The following is a 23,856-nucleotide window of genomic DNA, read 5'->3' on the forward strand; positions in this document are numbered from 1 at the left end:
TTACAAAACATCTCCTTTTTATCAGTTTGCAATTTAGGGCATGTGTAATGGCTGTGCTCTGACTCAGGTTCGTTTATCGTACTATTAGTTTTTAAACGTGAGCTTACTGCCAAAGAGACACTTAAAAGTGAGTGGCCATCTGACAATAAGTTGTCAGGCTCTTTAATTTCAAAGTTATAAAATTTGTCTAGCAACAAAATGCTTGAAATACAATAGTCAGTCACAGACAAGTTTTTAAAGGTGTTTTTATCAATGTTTTTATCTGATGACAACCTTCCGAGAATCAATGTGCGCATATCCATGTTAACCACGAATTATCACATATCCATACATGTTTATTTTTCACTATGCAAAAAAGAGTTCCAGCAAAAATACACTTTTACTTAATTTTTTTAACTGAGGTGGGAGAAAAAGCATCTATCATAGCCACTCGTGTAAGATAGGTTCATACGGTAAACCTCGTTTCCGCAAAACACCCTACGCTCGGATCGGGATGAACCTATCATACACTCTCGGGCATGGCAGATACTTATAATCTTGTCCACGGGAAAAAAAAAGTACCCGTATGTAAAAATATTTTTTTTATACATTCTTACCCTATTTTGTTTAACTGCGGTGGGCGAAAAGATATCTAAAATGGCCGCTCGTTTAAGGTCGGTTCATCCCAAGCCTCGCGCAGGGTGTTCTGTGGAAACACTGTAAACCTCGTTTCCGCAACATCCTACGCTCGGGTAGGGATGAAACTATCTTACACTATCCGCCATGGAAGATACTTATAAACGTCAAATAGTGTAAATCATTTCGAGACAAATTATTATTATAATAAATATAAATAAACATAGTTTATCAATTGATTCATTTGACTCTATAAGACAATATAGCTATGTATAACTGTTGTCATTAAATGATGCGTACTTGAAAGGTAATGAGGATATATCCAAGACCTATGTTGATCTCTGGCTGGGACGGTTTTGGTTTCGTTCTAAATGAAAAAAAGTCAAGTACCTGCCGAAATCAACCAGTTTTCATGATGTATCATTTGTTTCGGAAAAGTTATACTTTCGTTTGCTTTTATTGTACAGTTTAGTATATTCAACAAACCATGTAGGTCTATGTCACGGATAATCTCGGGATAGTTCTCAGATTCAGTTTCAAATTCAAGTATATTTATGTTAAGGTTCCCTGTTACAAAATAATCATGCACCAGGAGACTAGAAATTGTGGTTAAAAAGTCTTAAATTCACCCCACAAGGGGCGTGGCCCCCTTGACCCTAACTGTGGTAGGACACCCAGACCCCCCCCCCCCCCGCCTCCTTTTGGGATATTCCCTGCTACTTAAATTAATGTCTACACCCCTGCACTACGGACCATTTGTAAAATAACATAACAGTTTCCGTAATGTTGAACTATTGTGTAATAGTTACTTAAAAGGACCCAATAGAATACAATTTAGATACCGTTCGCCTATGAACAGCTAAACTAGAGACGGAGAGGTTTTGTAACTTAACTTTACAAAATGTATTGCAGAAAAGAAATCAATGAAAACTTTTTACATAAGGGAGATAATTATTATTAAGCAAGCAGACAACAGATATTGCAGACCACAATAGCTGTTTAACAGTTCCTACCCCTTTACAATGTCGAATAGACGAATAAATATAATAGAAATAACTCTTTTTGTACATGCTTTGCAAGACATGATATCAATATAATTGGGTTTCCTTTGCTGGTAATCAAAACAAAGCAAACTGCTAGGTTAATAATACAACTACTTATTTATTTTTGTTTAATACTACATCAGCCCAACATTGGCAAGATGAACCGATATGCCGACTTTGAGCCTACATCGGCCCGATGTTTGTGTGATAGCTTGGAGTTTGTTTTAGTGTATGATCGCAATAGATTTTTATCTCGTGAATACCAAATATAAATTTATTTCACTCATGGCGGAATCGGTTTAGATGCTGAAAAAACTGTGGTTCAGTGACCTGATTTTTTTCTAATATCTTAACAGAAAGATAACTGAAAAGAGCCGGCATCTACTCTCCAACTTGCACTGAGGCTCCGTAGACAACAATATAAATAACCGGCGGCTCAAACAAGTGAAAAGATCGAAAATGGATTAAAATTACTGAACATTCCAAAAATACTATAAAACTACAGTCACTAGTCCAGTAATAAAACAATTTACGATGACCCCGTTTAAAAGGCACAAGGTCAAAGCCCAACAGACACAAAACGCACAGAACAACACAGACATACTATACATATATCAAAATATATATTTTATATATCCCTAAGGAAACAACTTCGACCTTGTATTGATAATCATATTTATATCCATGTACATTTTAAGACTTTGTCTTTGCGTGCCTTTTGTGTGTTTTTCGCTCGTGTTTTGCCCATTGATCCTAGTCCATCTAAAATCATAAGTGTAAGGCTTTTAAGCACTTAAGCATAGTTCCAGTAGTTCCTATTTGTTAGCAGAATTGTATTTTAATATATACTACGCATATCCTCTTTTATATCATAAATGACGTCATCATCATGAATTAATGTCATGATACAGTTTTTATATAAAACTAGCGTTCAGATACACTTTTTCGCGCCTTTCGAAAAGACAACAATTAAGTATCATTTTTATGTACTTTTATGTAGTAATAACAAGTCTAACATCGCAATAATATTTCGCCTCCTAAACACTACTTGTGGCTATGCCACTCTTAAAATATAGCTTTTGGTTATCACCGGGTGAAATATAGTGCGATCTTACATTGATACTAATAAACATGTACAGTTAACAAATATTAATATCAACACCACAATGTCTATTTGTTCCATAATCGTTTGCTATAACTATAAAGCATGACCCATTGTGTTGAAGTTGTTGCATGATTTGCAGGTCAACTCTTAAATGCTTATCGAGTTTGGAATTTCCGCCGGGTCCAAATACGGATAGGGATATTCCCTAGTCTCGTTTCGGCGCTTGATGACGTCACTGACATTCTTGAGCTGCTCGCGAAATTCCTTCTGTATTTGCACCGCAGGAGGGTCGTAAACGTAGTCGACCTCGAAATCCCCAAGCGGCCTTGTACTGCGCTCACTCAAAATCTTTGAAACCAACATCACTTTCATTTGAGCCTTTCGTGGATGTATTGCGTTTAAAATGTCTCTTTCTGTCTTTGCAGATTTGTCCTTCGGAGGATCACCCTTCAGCCACGACGGGTAATTCATTGGAAATCCATATTCGTCATATTGTTTGAAGTTCACAGATGCGTGACCAACACTACACGTGTATATGATGCTTGTCAGAACCGACACAAGCTGATCACGTGATGTGAACTTTCCATCACTTCCGGGGACTCCTTTGACTCCAAGGCCGCCAGCCTCCATTGGCAGATCAAGGTCGCGGCGCCACGACTGAATTTCTGGATCATTGATAAGCACGTCGTCGGCGGCATAGTAGAGATGTACGTACTTCGTTACGTACGAAAGTATGGCGTTGTAAGAGAGCAAGGCGTCATCACGGCAAGGGTAGTCAGGTACTACTTCTTGGTCATCCACTCCGCGGGCCTTAAGATCTGCCGGAAGGGTACCGTCTACGTCCAATTGCCATAATGGCCGATGGCGGCCAATTAACTCGACCCCACCGTCTCTCCCCACGCTGAGTGTGTTGTCAATATGGCCGCCAGGGTTCATTAGCTTATCTATAGCGCGGTGGTTGATGGCAATCAGGTATAAAAAGTGCGGTGCCAGCAGTTTAAATATGGGATGCGACTGGGAAAGATGACGGTGAGCAGCGATAATGAAGCCTTCCATGACGATATGTGTGAAGCCAAGATGCGCGATCGACTGATGAATCTGTGCGTCCGCGCAGTTAAACCACATTTTTGCCAAGATCCATGTGTATTTCGGATCTGACAGCAAGAACACGGGATTGTCGGGCGCCGGGTGCTGAAACAGTTGGATCGCTACAGGCACTATCTTGCCGTCATCCCGACGAAAGAAGAGCGCAATAGGAGCACAAGAGAAAACCCCCGGGCGAGTGGGCACTCCATCCATGATGCTATGATCAATCACAAACATTCGCCTTGACTTGATCGCCTCCTCAAGCGATAGGCCCTGTAGAAAGGGACGCATCATTTCGTCATCAACGGCCATCTTCGGAGGCACCTCTGTACACAGACGAATGACCATGCTGTTCAAACCGTCAAAACGCTGTCGTCCAAATTTTTCGTCACTAAGCCACCTTCAAAGTTCAAAACATGTTATAAGTACAAGAAATATGTTAAATCAATGCTTTTCTTATTTTGAAACACAAGATCAAATGGGCAGTAAGATTAATTTAAAGGTCGCATGCTTGTATTTACGCCATTGATTTTGTCAATAACTTGACAATAGTATCGTGCATTATCTCAATCTAATTGAAGATCTCTGTACATACGTACAAAATATCTAGATATCAGTAACATACATGTGTGGTATAGTGTGCTTTCTTCGAAAAAACAAACAATCTACTTACACATAATTATGCAATATTTTATGAAACGTTCATTAAATAACGTTGTTTTAAAAGATCATTTCACATGAAGGAAAAATTAAAATTTTTGAATGAAGTCATTTTGATCACCAACACTGATTACACCAAAGGAAAATAACCGCTGTCTGACGCCATAAACCAGATGGCAACTCACACCAATTTCAAAGTCTGTGCAGTTACAGTTTCTTTTTAACAAAAAACGGCCTTCGATACGCTGTGATTAATTAAGCAGTTTTGTTTTTTTTTATAAAATGTCTAGTTTCATTTGTAAGGTAAAACATACCGTCATACATCAGTTGTAAAACAGTAAATCAAAAGATCGTTTGTATTATATTAGGTCGTTTATAGCTTAATACTGAAATGATTGCTTCATTTAATTGAAGTATGTTTTTCCTCAACTTTTCAGTTCGTTTCTCGCAATCAGATACCAAGTAATTAGAGATTTTAGTTGATAAACATATCCGGTTTGCCGTACTTTTATCTTGTGCGTTTTTCAAACATCATTTGTTACTGTAATTTAATATGAATTGTTCACAATATGAATGAATGTACAGTTAGAAGGCAATTAACGTGCTCAATAATACATTGAAAACTACAGGGACAAGCCCAATAGTCGAACATTTACAACTAAACCCTGTTTAGAGGCATGCACAACGGCCAAGCCAAACATTAAAAAGTCAACCAAAGTTTATACTTGAAGTGACTCGCTCATGTTTTTGGACCAAATATTAGTTTTCCCGGTTATCCATCTGAAAACAGTTATATTATCATTATTCTACTCTATGATATCTTAATTGCGGATAAAAGTACAGATATAGCATATAAAAGTTATTTTGGCTGTAGTGGGGTTCAAACCCACGACAGTAAAGTCAGGAAAAAGAGTAGAACACATACTGCTAGTCAACAAGGTCATCGAGACTTTAACTTAAGTAGTAGGATATGTTGACCTGTTAATGATATATTAATAATATCACGTGGTAATGTCAATCAACCAATCACACAACACCACAGCCGTTATTATTTTTCGATCGCGTTATAAACGTTTATGAAAATTGTGGTCTTCAAAGACGATATTTGAGCAAATATCAACATTTGTTGCAGGGTTCCAGCTTTTGGTATTTTTGTTTTAACACTCCTTATGATTTGCCACGCTTTATTTCGTAATTAAAAAAGCGCATTTTACAAACCATGAGCTAGTCACTTTAATGATGATAATTCAAGGTAAGCCAGCGAATGGTCATGTGTACCTGGTGCAGTCGGATGGGCGAGGGAACATTTTATCATCATAGATGCTCTCGACGTCTTCCACCGACTGCCAGTCACCGCGAAACAGTGTCTTCAACTTACTGGTCCCCATGAGAATCAACTTCTTCTTCGTGATGTCCCACTGGTAACTAAAGGTCCAACACAAAAGGACGTCATATTTCAGTTTAACTTAAGGTAAAACACATTTTGACCCCTGCTATACTGTTACGACAATTCGGTACCTTTCGACGATACATTGACGTGACATCGTAACAGTGTCAATGGAGTAATAGATCTAAAAGGGGGGGGGGGTCTTAGGTACATAGCACTGGGTTTCAAGAGAATGTATCGTAAAAAAACTAAGGCATGCAAAACAATGTACGGAACAAACATGTCAGCTGCTAAGTTTAATCCCCTCACGTGCTGGACTTTTATTAGAAGTTCTATTAAATTTGAGTCGTTAATGTTCGTCCAAATTTCCCTTCAGTTGACTTTTGTTATGATATTTACACAATTAATTTCTATTTAGTTCACCAATTTTCAATTTCAACCAATCCATCTCTAAAATATTTTGTTAACCCGGTGTAACAATTATTATAATACATGTATGAAACCTGAATGAAAACTCCTCATCTGGGGGAACTTTAAGCGCTTGTACTGGAAATCCTGGTTCCAACTGCGAGTATTCGTACAATGTCCGCTTATCCTCAAGTTCTCGAGTGCGTTGTTCTGGGATAAAATAAAATCGCTGTGGGAGTTTGGCCTCAAATACAATGAGAATTGTCTTTACATTTAAACAATATTGAATTTGCTTGATAATTTAAACACGTTTACCATGTGAGTTTGGTGAAATGTACTTCCTACCTGGAAAAATGTCGTCCTGGGGGAGGCAGGTGTCATATGGTCTGAATTTGTAGTGGACATTCGACTTGATCCAGCGGAATACTGGAAACACTGCATCCCAGCCGCCCGAGAGGTTTTCTATCTTGACCGTGTCAATGTTCCATTCCGTGTACCAGCCAGCGTCGTCCTTCCATATCTCCAGCACCGACACTTTCTCAAACTGGTCATGAAATACAAAAAATCACAGAATAGGATCTAGCGTCTATTTTTGCGGGGGCTGACGCACTCCCACCCCTCTCCCTAACATTGTCTGAGTGGCAATGTCACTAGGGTAGGACAGATATGTATATCTAATGTAAGACCAGAATGCGCCATTATAGACTTTAAATTTGCGCCTCCAAGTTATAAACCTGTGGATTTGCAGGATTTCCATAGATACGATTTAAGGCTGTTTTAGAGATATTATGTACGTTAAATGTCTTTCAAACTCTATTCTTTTCAATCCAAATGAGAAAGATTTAATGACTTTTTTAATAATAGAAATACTATTTTGATAAAAATTTATACATTCAATGCGTTGTCTTCCAATTTAAGTATTTAAGGTATAAAATTACCAAATGTGCATTTAACACAAAGAGAATGATATTCAATGGTATATCAAGAGTTCAGCACGTGAAATTTTAATCATTGATCAAGTCTATATATTCCCGAAATGAATCATGTACAGTATGATACTTTTTACGGACTCCATGAGGCACGACGGATCCTGTTCAACAACTAATGCATCTTTGTATTATTAAGGTTTCTAAGGTAATGCACTTTACAAATATGCTTTCTAAATATAATGAATACTTCGTTCTTTCAAGTTTGATGGAAAAATAGCTATTTTCGGTTTATTTTTTCCAAGCTCCCTTTGAAAATAAGGTTCATACAGAATCCCAGCAAGTACGATCGCGTTATGCATCAGTCAGTCGTAAACACGCCCCCCCCCCCCACCAGGTCGGGGATATACCGGAGAAATGGGCCGTGTTTTTAACTTTCAGGTGACCCCGCCGTGCCGGGTGAATGCGGTGGTTTTGTCTTTGCGCCAAATATAGCGGGGAATGGGCCTTACTTAGGGTCTCTGTGGTGCGGGGGCATTTGTCGGGGATTTTACCAGCAGTTCGTCCTCGCAGGACGGGGATCTTACCCGGGCTTGGCTGGACCGGAAGTCAAAGTCCCCGCTTTTCCCCAGGCCTGAAGGGGCCGTGGTTACAATTGACTGGTGCATTACGTCAACCAAACATAAATACCCATGTTCTTTTGGTTCGTCCGTAACATTAAATTATTTTAATATATTTGTGAAAGTATGACCAGCACTCATTTGAAATGCACAATGACGAGAATAAAACCAACACCAGCCAGGGGCGTACCTGAAACATTTTGAGTTGGTCCCAGTATGTAATGTGGAAGAGATCGTAGAACTTTTTTACGGTAATCGTTACTGCCCCGACTTCCCGAGTTATTGAAATCATTAGTTATGGTAGTTTGAAACAAAGTAAAAGAGTATACCGGGCCTATTAGAGTACGCCTTGTTACGCCTGTGTCTGTTTAGGGTAAATATAATGATGCTCTTGTATTTGGCTTGGAGGCATAACGTTATCACTAATATAATAGCATTTCTCACTTTGTTCCGTAACTACTGACAGACAAAGAATAATCTTCAAGCATGAACATTGTTTATAAAACCCTTAATTAATATTGACTCGTATGACGACGTGACTCCCCTATGCCCTGTTCCAGTATTTTGCCATCCACATCATATTTTTCTTTACCAGCAGATTTGGTTTTAAGCGTTAACATGGTAAATGGCTTTCCGTTCAGGTTCAATGCGTTAATGAAGTAGGTAAATTATAGTTTCCCTTTATGGCTCTTTATTTATCGATAAATATAAAACATGATGACTATCTTAACCTCCTTCTCCATTGTACCTGATAGACTGGAACAAACTATTCCCATAAAAATATACGGATAGCGCGAGTCGCAATACTATGTGAAAGGCATTATGATGACTGATGTGAACATAAAAGTACCATAGTGAAACACTTTGAAGCGTTAAGAAATACATATGTTTACAGCAGTCCATGTATGCAGAACGGTTAAGATATTGTTTGCATATATATATACTAGTGCAGTAGCGGTCATATCATATTGGTAACGTTATGATAATGCTTAACCATGCAATTTCACAACAATTAACGAAATAGCTACTTAGCATGCACCTCTCCATGTTTTGCCTCACCGGTGATGGACACACGGGGCAGATTATAAATTTTGTTATCCAACCCCTGCAGCAGGGACATTTCTCAGATAGGTCTAGGCTTTATAATCCCATTATTTGAACATTTAGGACAAGAATATTTCCCGTCGGGCATTCTCACCGGCCATGTCCAAATCCCGGTCTCTGTCTAAAGTCGACTATGAACCCATCTTCCCCAGCTGCGGATTAAATGAAAAATGTGACTATTATCACTGGATCACCCCAAAACCAGCTGATCGTCGAACCACTAAACTTACTGATCGCCGTGCCACTAAACTTACTGATCGTCGTGCCCCTGAACAAGCTGATCGTCGTGCCCCTGAACCAGCTGATCGTCGTGCCCCTGAACCAGCTGATCGCCAAGTCACTGAACCAACTGATCGTCGTGCCACTAAACTTACTGATCGTCGTGCCCCTGAACCAGCTGATCGTCGTGCCCCTGAACCAGCTGATCGCCGTGTCACTGAACCAGCATCGTGTCACTTAACTATTTGATCGCCGTGTCACTCAACCAGCTGATTGCCGTGTCACTGAAGCGGCTGATCGTCGTGTCACTGAACCAACTGATCGTCGTGCCACTAAACTTACTGATCGTCGTGCCCCTGAACCAGCTGATCGTCGAGCCCCTGAACCAGCTGATCGTCGTGCCCTGAACCAGCTGATCGCCGTGTCACTGAACCAGCGTCGTGTCACTTAACCATTTGATCGCCGTGTCACTCAACCAGCTGATCGCCGTGTCACTGAAGCGGCTGATCGTCGTGTCACTGAACCAGTTGATCGTCGTGCCACTGAACCAGCTGATCGTCGTGCCACTAAACCAGCTGATCGTCGAGCCACTAAACCAGCTGATCGTCGTGCCACTAAATCAGCTGATCGTCGTGCCACCAAACCAGCTGATCGCCGTGACACCAAACCAGCTGATCGTCTTGCCACTTAACCAACTAATCGCCGTGTCACGTAAACCAACTCAGGCATTTTATAAAATGAAAAAAACAACTTACCTCGATATTTTTCACGGTGAAAACGTCCGTTTGTCCGCGCTCGAAGTCGTCATGAAAAAATGCATCCAGTTTGGTGGGAGGGGTCTTCAGGTTTGCGTCGCCGTGTAGGACGACATAAACATTGGCGTCGGTACCCGCTCGCGGTCGATCACCAGTCTTCACTGTTATCCGGTATTCGTACATTATCTGCAGGGACAAAGAACTCTCCCAACTAGTTATTGTACTCCAAGTGTTGCAAATAACTCGCCTTATTAATACGAGGTATGTACGTTTACTTTTTGATGTTGATACAAATGTTTTTGAAATGATAAATTTGATCACAAATGTCATGTAAATATGATCCAAGATTCCAGATTCCAGATTCATTCATGATCAATGCATATTACATGTATGTGATAATTAGTTTAAACATATTTAGCATACAACGATTGTGAAACAAGTTATTACAATATTATATTAATCACTGTCGTTGGCACAATTTTACATGAGATTGTGGTCTTTTGTTGTGGGGGAAACCGGAGATAAACCCACTTGTCCGGCTTGGTGACCACAAACCAAACTCACATGCATGTGATAATGACAAAGAACAAAGGTATAGTCACAACATTAACATGTTTTAGTTTGTATAATTATAAAAAGGCACATTCCAACAAATAATGATATTTATTAACCAAATTATTACAGACATAAACGCTGATTCCGTTCCGTTCAATGTTAGGATATCTTCACTTTCTTTTCGTAAACCATGCTTTATAGTTGTAATACTGAGTGTTGCGTTGTTCTAATAAGTTAAGATAGCACACCCATAATGAAAACCTACACTTGAAACTCTTCAATTCTAATGCTTAAGCCTATGTTGTTAAACTAAGGACAACAACTTTTGAGGGTTAAAATGTTCTGGTTCGAATCCAACTTTTTTTATTTTTCTATTTCATCTTTTCTTTAGCAAACATTTTTTAAAGAAGCTTACATTATAGTTTCATTAAAAAATAACTAAATATAAATTTGTACACATGAATATTAGCTTTTTTTATGAAGATTTCATTTCTTGCAGACCCGACTGAAACAGCTGGTTGGGATTATCAAATTATATTGATTCTTTTTAAATACAGACGGAAAATCATTGTGATGTGTTTTGGGTAAACTGTTTTCAAGAGGTTGAAGTAATTTACTAATAAAGAACTGGTCGTGAATAAAACTTGTTGATTTTGCTTTACGCGTCGATGTTCCAATGTTGTTTTTTTCTTTTCGCAGTGATGGCGCTATTATAATTTATTGTGAAATAAGAGTAATGTATTTCAAGTTTAAATCAAATTGTTATTTGACAATAAATTGCTTTGATTTTTGTTGTTGTTGTTTTTTTAATCCAGGAAATGATATTAAGATATTATCGAGTTGATCATGGTTTAAAAAGCCGCCCATGAGGGTATAACTACCTTAAATTGTAACTTCTATGATTCATAAATGCATGAGCGCAGTACCGGACTCAGAATGATATATGGCAGACAGACAGACATTTTATTAAGACTTTTACAAACGTACATCGCCTAAACCCATAATAATTCATTTTAAGGCAAGTGCATAGTTGAACAAATATGTTAATTACATCAAAGGCACATTTAGAGGTGACATCTGTTAAACAAACATTTGGACTTTGGTGAATTAGTTGTTTAAATTCTTGTTCTAGCAAATTGTTAATAACAAAATGTTTTTATATAAGCATTCTAGATTTACCTTTAATTGCAAACAAGTTCACTACTACTGATTAACAATCATTTATCTTTTTGTTTACATTTTATTTTTATGCTTCCCGCTAAATTTTACCTGTTTGCTCGTAAACTGTTTGTATGCTATATGCATAATTGCCTGAATACATTAAAAGAGGTTGTTGTTGTTGTTGTTGTTGTTGTTGTTGTTGTATGACTATCTTAAATAAGGTATAAACATATGTATGTTTATAACACAGTGAAATAACAGTATGATAAACAGTGTTGTTATAGAGGATGAACAGTATTATGTATATATATTAAGAATCGCATTACGAATACAAAATGATTATTTTACAAAATTACAGAAATTAGTCAGCTCAACTCTATTAACAGGGTTTAACACTTGGTTATATCTATACACATTTACGTATTGTTTTGATAAGTTATATTTGATCTCATATGTTATGCATTACCAGAAGATAATCAGAAACATTATTAGAACGATGGCATTTTTGTATTACGGTTTAATAAAAAAAGAGCAAAACTGAAGCAATTATGAAAAGTCATTATCATTGAAAACACATCACAAATTTAATATTGTAATACTTACGGCACTAATAAAAGTCCGTACAAGACATAACAGATTGACAGATCATGTAGTCGTTAACGAGAAAAATAGCGTGCTTTAGTTATAAAATTACACAAAACCTTGATATGCGAGTATAACTATTGTTCGTATTGATCCTAAAGAAATCAAGTTTTTATGAACAAATTGCTTCGGTAATGCATGAGTGACCAAGTGACAGCTATCATAAAGCTCACTGTACATTAAAGTCCCATTACGTTTTAGTAGAGTAAGCTTATTCATTTGTATGTTTATTTAAATGCCTTCTCTAAACCTTCAACAGTTTTAATCCCACCCCCACCCCACCAAAAAGCATTTCATCGCCTTATTTCTATGTAACCTTATTTCCTTTTAACCTTATTTCCTTTTAACCTTATTTCCTTTTCTATATAACCTTATTTCTATGTTACCTTATGTCATTGTTACCTCATTTCAAACCTTATTTCCATGTTACCTCATTTCCAACCTTATTTGCATGTAACCATGCAACTTCCATGTCGTTTATTCACGTTTCTGCGAAATTAAAATACAAATAAAATTACAGTTATTAAATCCATGTATAAACCTTCCAAACATAATAATTGCATCATAGCAAACATCTCACTTTCTCCCACCTCAGATAAGTAGATTCAAACATTTGACCATGCTAGAAATTATTATCTTGCCCGCGGGCAAAGATAAAACAAGTACCCGTAAGGAACTCCTTTTTTATTGTCATCACACAATTACCTCCCTTGTTGAAGACCGTCGTCAGTAGCATTATGGAAACCTTGTCTTGTGGCAATATTTAGAATCCTCATTAATTATTTCTCGCTTTAAATGGCACCATAAAAAGTGTCCACACACTGAACTCTCCTCAGAACTATTTTAAGAACGACTTGACTTTTAACATAATATGCAAGTTTTGCTTCAAAATCTTAATAATAAGGGAGATAACTCTTGTACCTCTAGTACTTTTAATTCCTTTTCGGTAATTCTTCGCTTGATTTCCTTAATTTAGCGCTCACATTCATTGTTAGAATTTAAGTCGCGGGAACGGTCGTCGAATATTTTTATGTCGCAATGACGTGACCTTGTCCGATTTCGTTTTTTTTTTGTTAACCTTAAACACGGTGGAGAACCCACGTGACTTTTTCAGGTCAAGTGCACGGCAGTAGATGTCAACAAGTGTCGATTCAGGTTTTTTAAAAATAACTTTCTTAATACTGGGAGAATTTTTGTGAAATAAAGACCATAAACCCCGCAATTAAGAGCACTTTCCACGGTTATAAAGAACTTTCTCTAATATCCTAGAGTTTTCCAGAAAATCTTGACCAACTGATTTCTCGGAGCTGTAAATTTAGGCAAAGTACACGACTCATGACAAATCTATAACTAAACTTGGTGTAATTCATAAATAATTATATAATAATCTTATTTTAAGCAAATTGAATGCATTTTATAGGTTTCAGCGCCTATCGTTTTATTTCTTATAGATATTTCACAGGTGAAAATGAACAAAAACCAAATTGATAAAGTACACGGACATTTTAGAATTGATAAAGTACACGGTCGTTTTCCAACCTTCAGTGAATATCCTCATTATTTCACAGACGGGTGCTAAAACGCTTTATTATAATTACATTTATTATTTCTATTCGTTAAATTCGTTGTTAAACATTGTTTCCTCTTTGGCGCATTGTATAGAGTGGCAATGAAGAAATGAATGCGTTTTAACATTCAGACAAACAGTCATTCTAGTAGTGTTCATGTTTTTTTTATTTATTTAACTTGTATTAAGAATGTTTGCATAATTACGCACACCTGAATAACAAAATGTTTAACAATTATATTTCATATGCAATTGAAATATTGTCTATCAATTTATTCAAGAGAAAGTCTGCCATAATAAGTTCGATTACTTTTAAATATGCAGTTCAGCAATTGCTGTCATCATACATTTCTTTCAAAAAAATCAGGTAGTTTAACTTGTGCATATTATCTGAACTGACGTCGAATAAAACATATCTGTAGCTAGTGGCCCGTTTGTGGCGATTTTTTGAATGCTCCTATTTTTATATGATATATACAATTGAATAGGCATATCACAATTAGCCACAGTGCGAAAAATCTCCGCTTCCTAACACAGCCAAAAAAGAAAAGGAGTGTTAAGTTTATTATATGATCGATTTCAAGAAATGCCCCAAAACAATTCAAACTTGAGTGTTGTTATCATTCACGTCCGTTGTATGTCGTAATGTTTTTAACAGCACTTCTATTTTATGTTTCAATATTTCAGCTGAATGATATACCTCCTGTTTTTTTCATTTTGGCGTTCTCTCTGATGCTTAAGATACAAATTATACGTGTCACACGGCAGTTTCAGTCAAACACCGATATGGCTTGACAATTTTTTATACAACACGGTATTGTCAATTCTTCCTATTTAAGTCTCACACAGCCAGATATTTTAGAATTAAAGCTTTGATATAACAGTTTATTAGTTCAAATAAAAAATATTCTCAAACATCAAATTAACCTGTTCATCCGTTTTCATATTTTGTTTTCAATGTTTTTGCATTTAAACATATTACCCTTTTTATCTCTTTCCAAAGTAACTTCTTTCAATATGGCAAGACCAAAATAAAAATTATCTTTGAAAAGGAAAAAAGTAAGAAATCAGTGTTTTTTGTTTTTAAATGCCATTCCGCATTCTTTGCATACATTCGGAGTCTCCATTTTCTGACATTTCACAGAATTATAATTACATCTAGTCAGCTGTCAATCTCTACTTACGAAGACATTAAAAAGTACAATAACACTTTCATTCGAGGAATTTGACAAAATGAAGAGTTAACAAACAGTTATGTGCTACCGTATACACGTATAAAACATACGAACATGTACTGAAATACATGAAACGCAAATCAAGTGGAACCCCAAAAAATACAAGTTCTTTATATATGTATTGCTATAATATATCAAAATACCAGTCTGAATTTTATTGTAATGCCACATGTGCCCATCTTTCACGAAAAAAAACCCTGTTTCTGTGACTCCGTCGGTCTGAATGTTAAATACGCTTTGACAAATCAATGTGGAGACAATAATGTTGTTTTACCGATGTATAAGAATGACACATCTCCGCTATGTCCAGTTGTCGCATAAAGTCATTTGTGTAATATAATCCAGCAAACTCATTAGATCTTCGGTTTAGTGTCGAAGAGTCTCATTCTTTAGTTCTTCTGAATGCAAGTAAGCTTGACAGAACTTTTAAATGCATCATGAAACTCACTTCTGTATATGGAGCCTCTGGGTATACTTTACATTCTTTTAGAAGAGGTGGTGAATCTGTTTTCGTTAAGTGTGAAGTTCCAGGTGAACTTGTTCATTTATTTGGCAACTGGAAGTCGGACTGCTATTTACGTTATTTACATTTTCTAACGAATGTTTGATTCAGGCCGCTAGACATGTAGCTCTGTCAATTTATTTATTTTTTTGGCCGAGTTTTTGTTTTGGGTGATTTGGCTGCTATTGTTCTGTATCATATGTGTGTAATAATTATGCAGCCTTTTTTTCGGCCAAAATAAAATATATATTCGTATCATTTGTTTTAATTATTCCCGAAATAATTTGCAATTTTTGCTTCAAAAATCTTAATAATTAGGGAGATAACTCTTGTACCTCTAGTACCTTTAATTCCTTTTCGGTAATTCTTCGCTTGATTTCCTTAATTTGGCGTTCACATTCATTGTTAGAATTTAAGTCGCGGGAACGGTCGTCGAATATTTGTACCCTCCCTCCCGCCCTTCATGCACTGTATTATATTGTAATTTTATCTTTTATTTGTAATTAAGTGTATTGTGTTTTAATTAATATTTCCCCGATTTATGGGTGATTTGGCTGATTTGGGTGATTTTTCGGCCAAAATAAAATATATATTCATATCATTTGTTTTAATTATTCCCGAAATAATTTGAATATTTGCGCGTATATCCGTGACAACCACGAATTATCACATATCTAAACGCATTTATTTTCATTACGCACAAAAGAGTTCCAGCGAGATGGGAGAACAAGTTTGACTACCAGGCTTGTCCCTGTAGTTTCTAATGTTTCAGTGCTACTTCTCAAATACTATACAGTCGAACACCGGTCGCTCAAACTCCCAGGGGCCTGCGAAAATACCTCGGAAAATTCGTGCCAAGCGGTAATGTTTACCTTCAGTATAATAAAGAAATCAGTCATCATCTTTTTTGAGCCAACGAGGAATTCAAGCTAAGGGAGTTCGAACCTACGAGTTTCGACTATATACAAAGGAAAACAAATTCCCTAAGGTATCCGCAGTACAAATTAGCTTGTCATTCCATTCAGCCATTGGCAATGAGTTGGGTTTTTAAATTTAGATACCTGGTGACACCATGTAATTTTGGTTTTATTTGAAAGGGTTATTGCTTACTAATTACAAGTTTACTACTGATGTGTGAAATAAATGACCGACAATACATTACAGATATAGTTTGTATTTTTATTTTCATTTTAATTGAAATCGGAAGTGAAATGATCTATGTTTAATGATTCATGGTCAAAACATCATGTGTACATGTTGTTATCAGTATTGACTTTTTCTTCTTTACACATTAAATCCCTTCAAGTGATAAGCAAATATTATCTGGTCACCAGGCATTCAATAATCACATTGGTGTACATCGGTTACCTAAAAGATCATTAGCGGATTCAGTGGGGCGCACCCGGTGCATACTCCCCCTATAACCGTCCCTTTTTTGTAAATATAGGAGAAAAAAGAAAAACATACGCTCCAAAATGCACTATTTCGGACAAGAAATTGTTAATATTTTCTTGGTGGATCACCCCCCCCCCCCCCCCCCCCCCCCGCCAACACTTTAAACCAAAACAATCTCGGTTCTGAGGGAGGTGCGCAAGTAAAAAAATATATATATTTTTAATTTACCGAAAGGGAAAAATATCGAAAACAGTGGTTCTTATGAAGGATACCGTGTTTAATCCAAGTGTATAAAACGCGGCATAACTACCTTAAGAGACGATTGTTGAGTGTCGTAAATCTTTATTGATCTTTAATATTTGCGCGTTTTCAGCTATTAAACACACGGTTACAAATTTGTAATCAGTAATTGATATTTTCCATATATGCATTATTAAGTAAGTAGTAAAAGGTAATTCACTCAAAATGTATGTTTATTGTATTGATTTTAAATACGAGTATTCCTTGAGTTGTTCTATAACCTCATATAGAAAACAACAAAAACAATTATTTTCAATAGTAGTGTTTTGGAAGTATCAGAGAAGCACTTGGGGAAAACGATGAACACATACAGCACGAACTTGCAACATGAGCAAAGTAAAAACCCTCCTTCTGGAGACCACTCCGAAACCTCTGCTCGTTTGGCATCCAGATTTTCAGGATTTGTCTTGTACCACTAGATGTCGGGCCTCATCACCCATTAGTTCCTTAACAATGATGTATAGAAAATATATCATTTACACGAGTCATGTATAAGTACTACATCAAGTTATACAAGTGAATATTTCATCGCTATGTTCTCTGTAGACAAGTGAAAACAAATAGAGCATTCATATGATGAAATTGCGTAATAACAGAAAACTTTCACAGTAAACATTTGCATATAAAATTTTAACAATCAATTGAATCGATGTGAACGTATCGGTTCCCCAAAGCTCAATGTATTTACATTCATATGCGCACTAAATACTCGTGCATATGAATCACTCGTGCTTATTAAACGCCACCTGGCGGTTATTCCATTATAAACAAGTGAAAATAATTTCCTTCTAATTCGTTTTACTCAAACGTAGGATGTTATATTGCCTTTAAGAAAGCAGCCTGACTTTCCACCAGCCAACTTGAGTATATGACATGGGTATCGATGTACGTCAATATTTTATGAGTTGGCTGTTCTATTAACGTGCGTCCCTATGAACTAATTTAGCCAATTAAGGATGCTGACCACCCGGTATTGTTAGTTCCGATACCAGTTATAATAACTAGGTATTCTAAGACAAACTAGTCTTAAACAGACCATTACTTACTTCTCCGTTACTTTAAGTAATACGAGTTGGATTAATTCTATAAGTTGTAACAGAAAGATATTCAACTGATTTTTTATTATATTTTATAAGATCGCAACATAGGATTTAGACGGATATGAAAGTGGATAAGAGACTATGACATGTTATAATGATGATAAAAGTGAGATCACCTTGTTAGAGCTTGCACTAGTCAATGTTTAACATTAAAGCAACGAAGTGGATTGTTGATACAAAAAGGCTAGTCAAGGCTGGTAATCAATATTGGTCTTAATTGGATCCACGAAAGGTGTAGCTAATCGGATTTCTTGTTATTAATAACTGACCAACAGAGTGAATCAATTCAACAATGGATTACCATAAGATAAACTTAAGTTGGGTATAGAAAACAACCCCTGGAATCGATTGCAAACTTACAACCTTTGCGCACTTGAAGAAAAGGAGAAGGTACTATGGCAGGGGTGAAACAGTTTTTATACACACTCATGGCTCCTATGGAAGTTAAATTTATCCTGTTAGGCCTGTGTCTTGCAGTTTTGCTGGACATTTCAAGACGAATCGGCCGTGGACGAAAATTTAGTGTGAATAAGATGTTTCGGCGTCTCCGGATGTTCCGTCAAAATCAGAGATTGATAATGCCGTCGTGCATCAGGCATGAACTACATTGAGTGGTAATTTCATTTTCATTGCAAGAAATAGGAATAGTCACCTTCTTTATGGGGAATGGCGGGTCGAAGACAATAAGATCAGCTGAAAAGACATCTTAGAATACATGAAATAAGAACACAGATTCGATAATTAGGTAGCAATGTTTTATAACTTTCCAGATCGGCATAAGCGAGTGAAGTAGTGATATCTTATATATATTTGATCTGACAATAAGGTATACTGGACATTGTCCGTCAGTGATCATATGGAAGGGAAGTCGATACTACACGTTTACATTAATACGTGTGACATGGAGGTACATGGGTATTTCCAAAATGTGTAAACGTCGAAATATCACGTCACTGATGACGTCATTCAGATGAAATAACAAACAGGAACGATATACAGGATATCATGCAACACTTTGAATCTGTTATCAGCAGCAGTGTATAAAACTGTTGGCTAGTTGACTCATTAAAACGAATGATTGATTAGTAGTTATTATTATGGATATATATTGACTAATCAATACTTATTTTGAATAACTTTGATCAAACCAAAGACGTAATCGGCTTAATACAATAGGCTGCAGTTCTATGCCCCTGTTCTTTGAAATCGAAATCTTATTTGTACAGGATACACCACTACCCACTTTGGGATAATTATTCATTATTTACAAGGTTTGCTGAAACTTCAAGTTAAAACTGATACTGACTGTCCTGGTTATCTTATTTTGTATTATTAGACGTATGCGGATACCTATGTTATCCCAGAGAACTGGTCAAGAAGGTTTATAGTTTCGACTTGCTATCCTATGCAAAATACATGTACAAAAAAAAAACTTCACTCGCTAGTATCTCTGCTTTGGACCAATTGTTACCTGAAGTAGCGCTACCTTCACTCCGCCCATTCTTCACCATTAGGATATAACATCATGTCATCTAATTATTACTTAATGGCAATGGAAAGCTTCAAATTTACTTCCTTTTTAAAAATAATTTAACTAATAAGGAAAAGTCCGAGAATGACTACCGACGAACTAGAATTTAACCCAATTTGTACATATTATTCGGAACAATGGAAAACAACAATATGTTATTTATAATATGCTATCCGGTGATTTATAAAGATTTATCAGCGAATTAAATTTAATTGTTTCGCAAACAAATCGGCACTATTTCTTTTTGTGATTAAAAAGGTACAATTCTATGTAATTTATATCCTTTGTGTGCATATGATTTAAAAAATGTTTGTTTGAGTGTAAGATCGTTATAGATTTTCACATGGAGAATATCAATAGAAAATATCACTCATTGCGGACTCTTATAAGTTTCTGAAAAAGAGCTGAAGTTCAGTGTTCAGAAAAATATATATAAAATCTCAGGTTGATAACTGAAAAACACTGCGGAAAGTGTCCAGCAACAACTTGCCAACTGGTATTCTCCAAAGACAATACTATTAAAAACTGACGGGTCCAACAAGTGCTAAGATCGATAATGGATTCAAATTAAGAAGCCAAACAATGTACGATGACACTGTTTAAAGGCGCACGGCCAAACCCCAAACGGACACTAAACGAGAGACATAGAACGTACAGAACAACACAAACATACAAGACATATATACAACACAAACATACAACCCAAACATACAAGACATACATGCAACACAAACATACAAGACATACATTCAAGACAAACATACAACACAAACATACAACCCAAACATACAACACATGCATACAACACAAACATACAACCCAAACATACAACACATACATACAACACAAACATACAAGACATACATTCAAGACAAACATACAACACAAACATACAACCCAAACATACAACACATACATACAACACAAACATACAAGACATACATTCAAGACAAACATACAACACAAACATACAAGGCATACATGCAAGGCTTACATACAACACAAACATACAACACATACATACAACACAAACATACAACACAAACATACAACACATACATACAACACAAACATACAAGGCATACATGCAACACAAACATACAAGACATACATAAAACACATACATACAACACCAACATACAAGACAAACATACAACACAAACATACAAGACATACATGCAACACAAACATACAACACATACATGCAACACAAACATACAAGACATACATACAACACATACATACAACACAAACATACAAGGCATACATGCAAAACAAACATACAACACAAACATACAAGACATACATGCAACTCATACATACAACACATACATAGAACACAAACATACAACACAAACATACAACACAAACATACAACACATACATGCAAGACATACATGCAACACAAACATACAACACAAACATACAACACATACATACAACACAAACATACAACACAAACATAAAATGCATACATACAAGACAAACATACAACACATACACATACATACAAGGCATACATACAACACAAACATACAATGCATACATACAACAAAATCATACAAGACATACATACAACACATACATACAAGACATACATACAACATAAACATACAAGGCATACATACAAGACATACATACAACACAAACATACAAGGCATACATACAACACAAACATACAAGACATACATACAAGACATACATACAAGGCATACATATAACACAAACATACAACACAAACATACAAGGCATACATACAAGACAAACATACAACACATACATACAACACATACATACAAGACATACATACAAGGCATACATACAACACAAACATACAGCACAAACATACAAGACATACATACAAGGCATACATATAACACAAACATACAACACAAACATACAAGGCATACATACAAGACAAACATACAACACATACATACAACACATACATACAAGACATACATACAAGGCATACATACAACACAAACATACAGCACAAACATACAAGGCATACATTCAACAAAAACATACAAGACATACATACAACACATACATACAAGACATACATACAACATAAACATACAAGGCATACATACAACACGAACATACAAGACATACATACAACACAAACATACAAGGCATACATACAACACAAACATACAAGACATACATACAAGAAATACATACAAGGCATACATACAACACAAACATACAACACAAACATACAAGGCACACATACAAAACAAACATACCACACAAACATACAAGGCATACATACAACACATACATACAAGATATACATACAAAACATACATACAACACAAACATACAACACATACATACAACATATACATACAACACATACATACAAGACATACATACAACACAAACATACAAGACATACAAACAACACATACATACAAAACATACATACAAGACATACATACAACACAAACATACAAGACATACATACAAGACATACATACAAGACATACATAGAACACATACATACAAGACATACATAGAACACAAACATACAACACATACATACAAGGCATACATGCAACACAAACATACAACACAAACATACAAGACAAACGTACAACACATACATACAAGGCATTCATGCAACACATGCATACAACACATACATACAAGACAAACATACAACACATACATACAAGACAAACATACAACACAAACAAACAAGACATACATGCAACACATACATACAAGACATACATACAAGACATACATACAACACAAACATACAAGACATACATACAAGACATACATACAACACAAACATACAAGACATACATACAAGACACACATACAACACAAACATACAAGACATACACACAAGACATACATACAACACATACATACAAGACATACATACAACACAAACATACAAGACATACACACAAGACATACATACAACACAAACATACAAGACATACACACAAGACATACATACAAGACATACATACAAGGCATACATACAACACAAACATACAAGACATACATACAAAACATACATACAACACAAACATACAAGACATACACACAAGACATACATTCAACACAAACATACAAGACATACATACAAGACATACATACAACACAAACATACACGACATACACACAAGATTTACATACAAGACATACATACAAGACATATATACAACACATACATACAACACAAACATACAAGACATACACACAAGACATACATACAACACATACATACAACACAAACATACAAGACATACAAACAAGACATACATACAACACAAACATACAAGACATACATACAAGACATACATACAACACAATCATACAAGACATACACACAAGACATTCATACAACACAAACATACAAGACATACATACAAGACATACATACAACACAAACATACAAGACATACACACAAGGCATACATACAACACAAACATACAAGACATACATACAACACATACATACAAGACATACATACAAGGCATACATACAACACAAACATACAAGACATACATACAACACAAACATACAACACAAACATACTAGGCATACATACAACACAAACATACAAGACATACATACAACACAAACATACAACACATTCATACAAGACATACATATAACACAAACATACAACACAAACATACAACACACACATACAACACAAACATGCAACACATACATACAACACAAAAATACAACACAAACATACAACACAAATATACAACACATACATCGGACTATATGTGTATGTATTTCCAAAGCGACAACCTCGACCTTGTATTGATATCTATGTGAATAAGTTTTGTTGTCTTTTGCGCGCCTTGTGTGTTTTTCGTTTGTTATTTGGCCTTTATCTAAACAAGTAAGTATTAGGTTAAGCACTAGGATATTTCCAGTAGTTTCTTTTTCGTTATC

General features: G+C 35.9%; 1 protein-coding gene across 1 annotated transcript; it reads right to left on the reverse strand.

Annotated features, from left to right (window-relative positions):
* Positions 1–2,079: 2,079 nt before the first annotated feature.
* On the reverse strand, positions 2,080–12,373 carry LOC128235785 (allene oxide synthase-lipoxygenase protein-like). The gene is made up of 6 exons (XM_052950584.1): positions 12,248–12,373; positions 9,929–10,114; positions 6,650–6,848; positions 6,400–6,514; positions 5,788–5,934; positions 2,080–4,249 (listed from the first exon to the last, which is right to left on the reverse strand). The coding sequence occupies exons 2-6, from the start codon at positions 10,109–10,111 to the stop codon at positions 2,911–2,913; spliced, it is 1,983 nt and encodes a 660-aa protein (XP_052806544.1). The 5' UTR covers positions 10,112–10,114; positions 12,248–12,373; the 3' UTR covers positions 2,080–2,910.
* Positions 12,374–23,856: the final 11,483 nt, after the last annotated feature.

The sequence above is a fragment of the Mya arenaria genome, chromosome 1, assembly GCF_026914265.1.
Source record: "Mya arenaria isolate MELC-2E11 chromosome 1, ASM2691426v1".
Classification (NCBI taxonomy): domain Eukaryota; kingdom Metazoa; phylum Mollusca; class Bivalvia; order Myida; family Myidae; genus Mya; species Mya arenaria.

What these genes read in the sequence shown, in the direction of transcription:
- LOC128235785 (XM_052950584.1), bottom strand. Translation starts at nt 10,111, where the DNA reads ATGTACGAATACCGGATAACAGTGAAGACTGGTGATCGACCGCGAGCG. An exon ending in CCAGGACGACATTTTTCCAG is followed by an intron (nt 6,515 to 6,649) that starts GTAGGAAGTACA and finishes ATTTTATCCCAG; the next exon opens with AACAACGCACTCGAGAACTT. An exon ending in GATGAGGAGTTTTCATTCAG is followed by an intron (nt 5,935 to 6,399) that starts GTTTCATACATG and finishes TTGGACCTTTAG; the next exon opens with TTACCAGTGGGACATCACGA.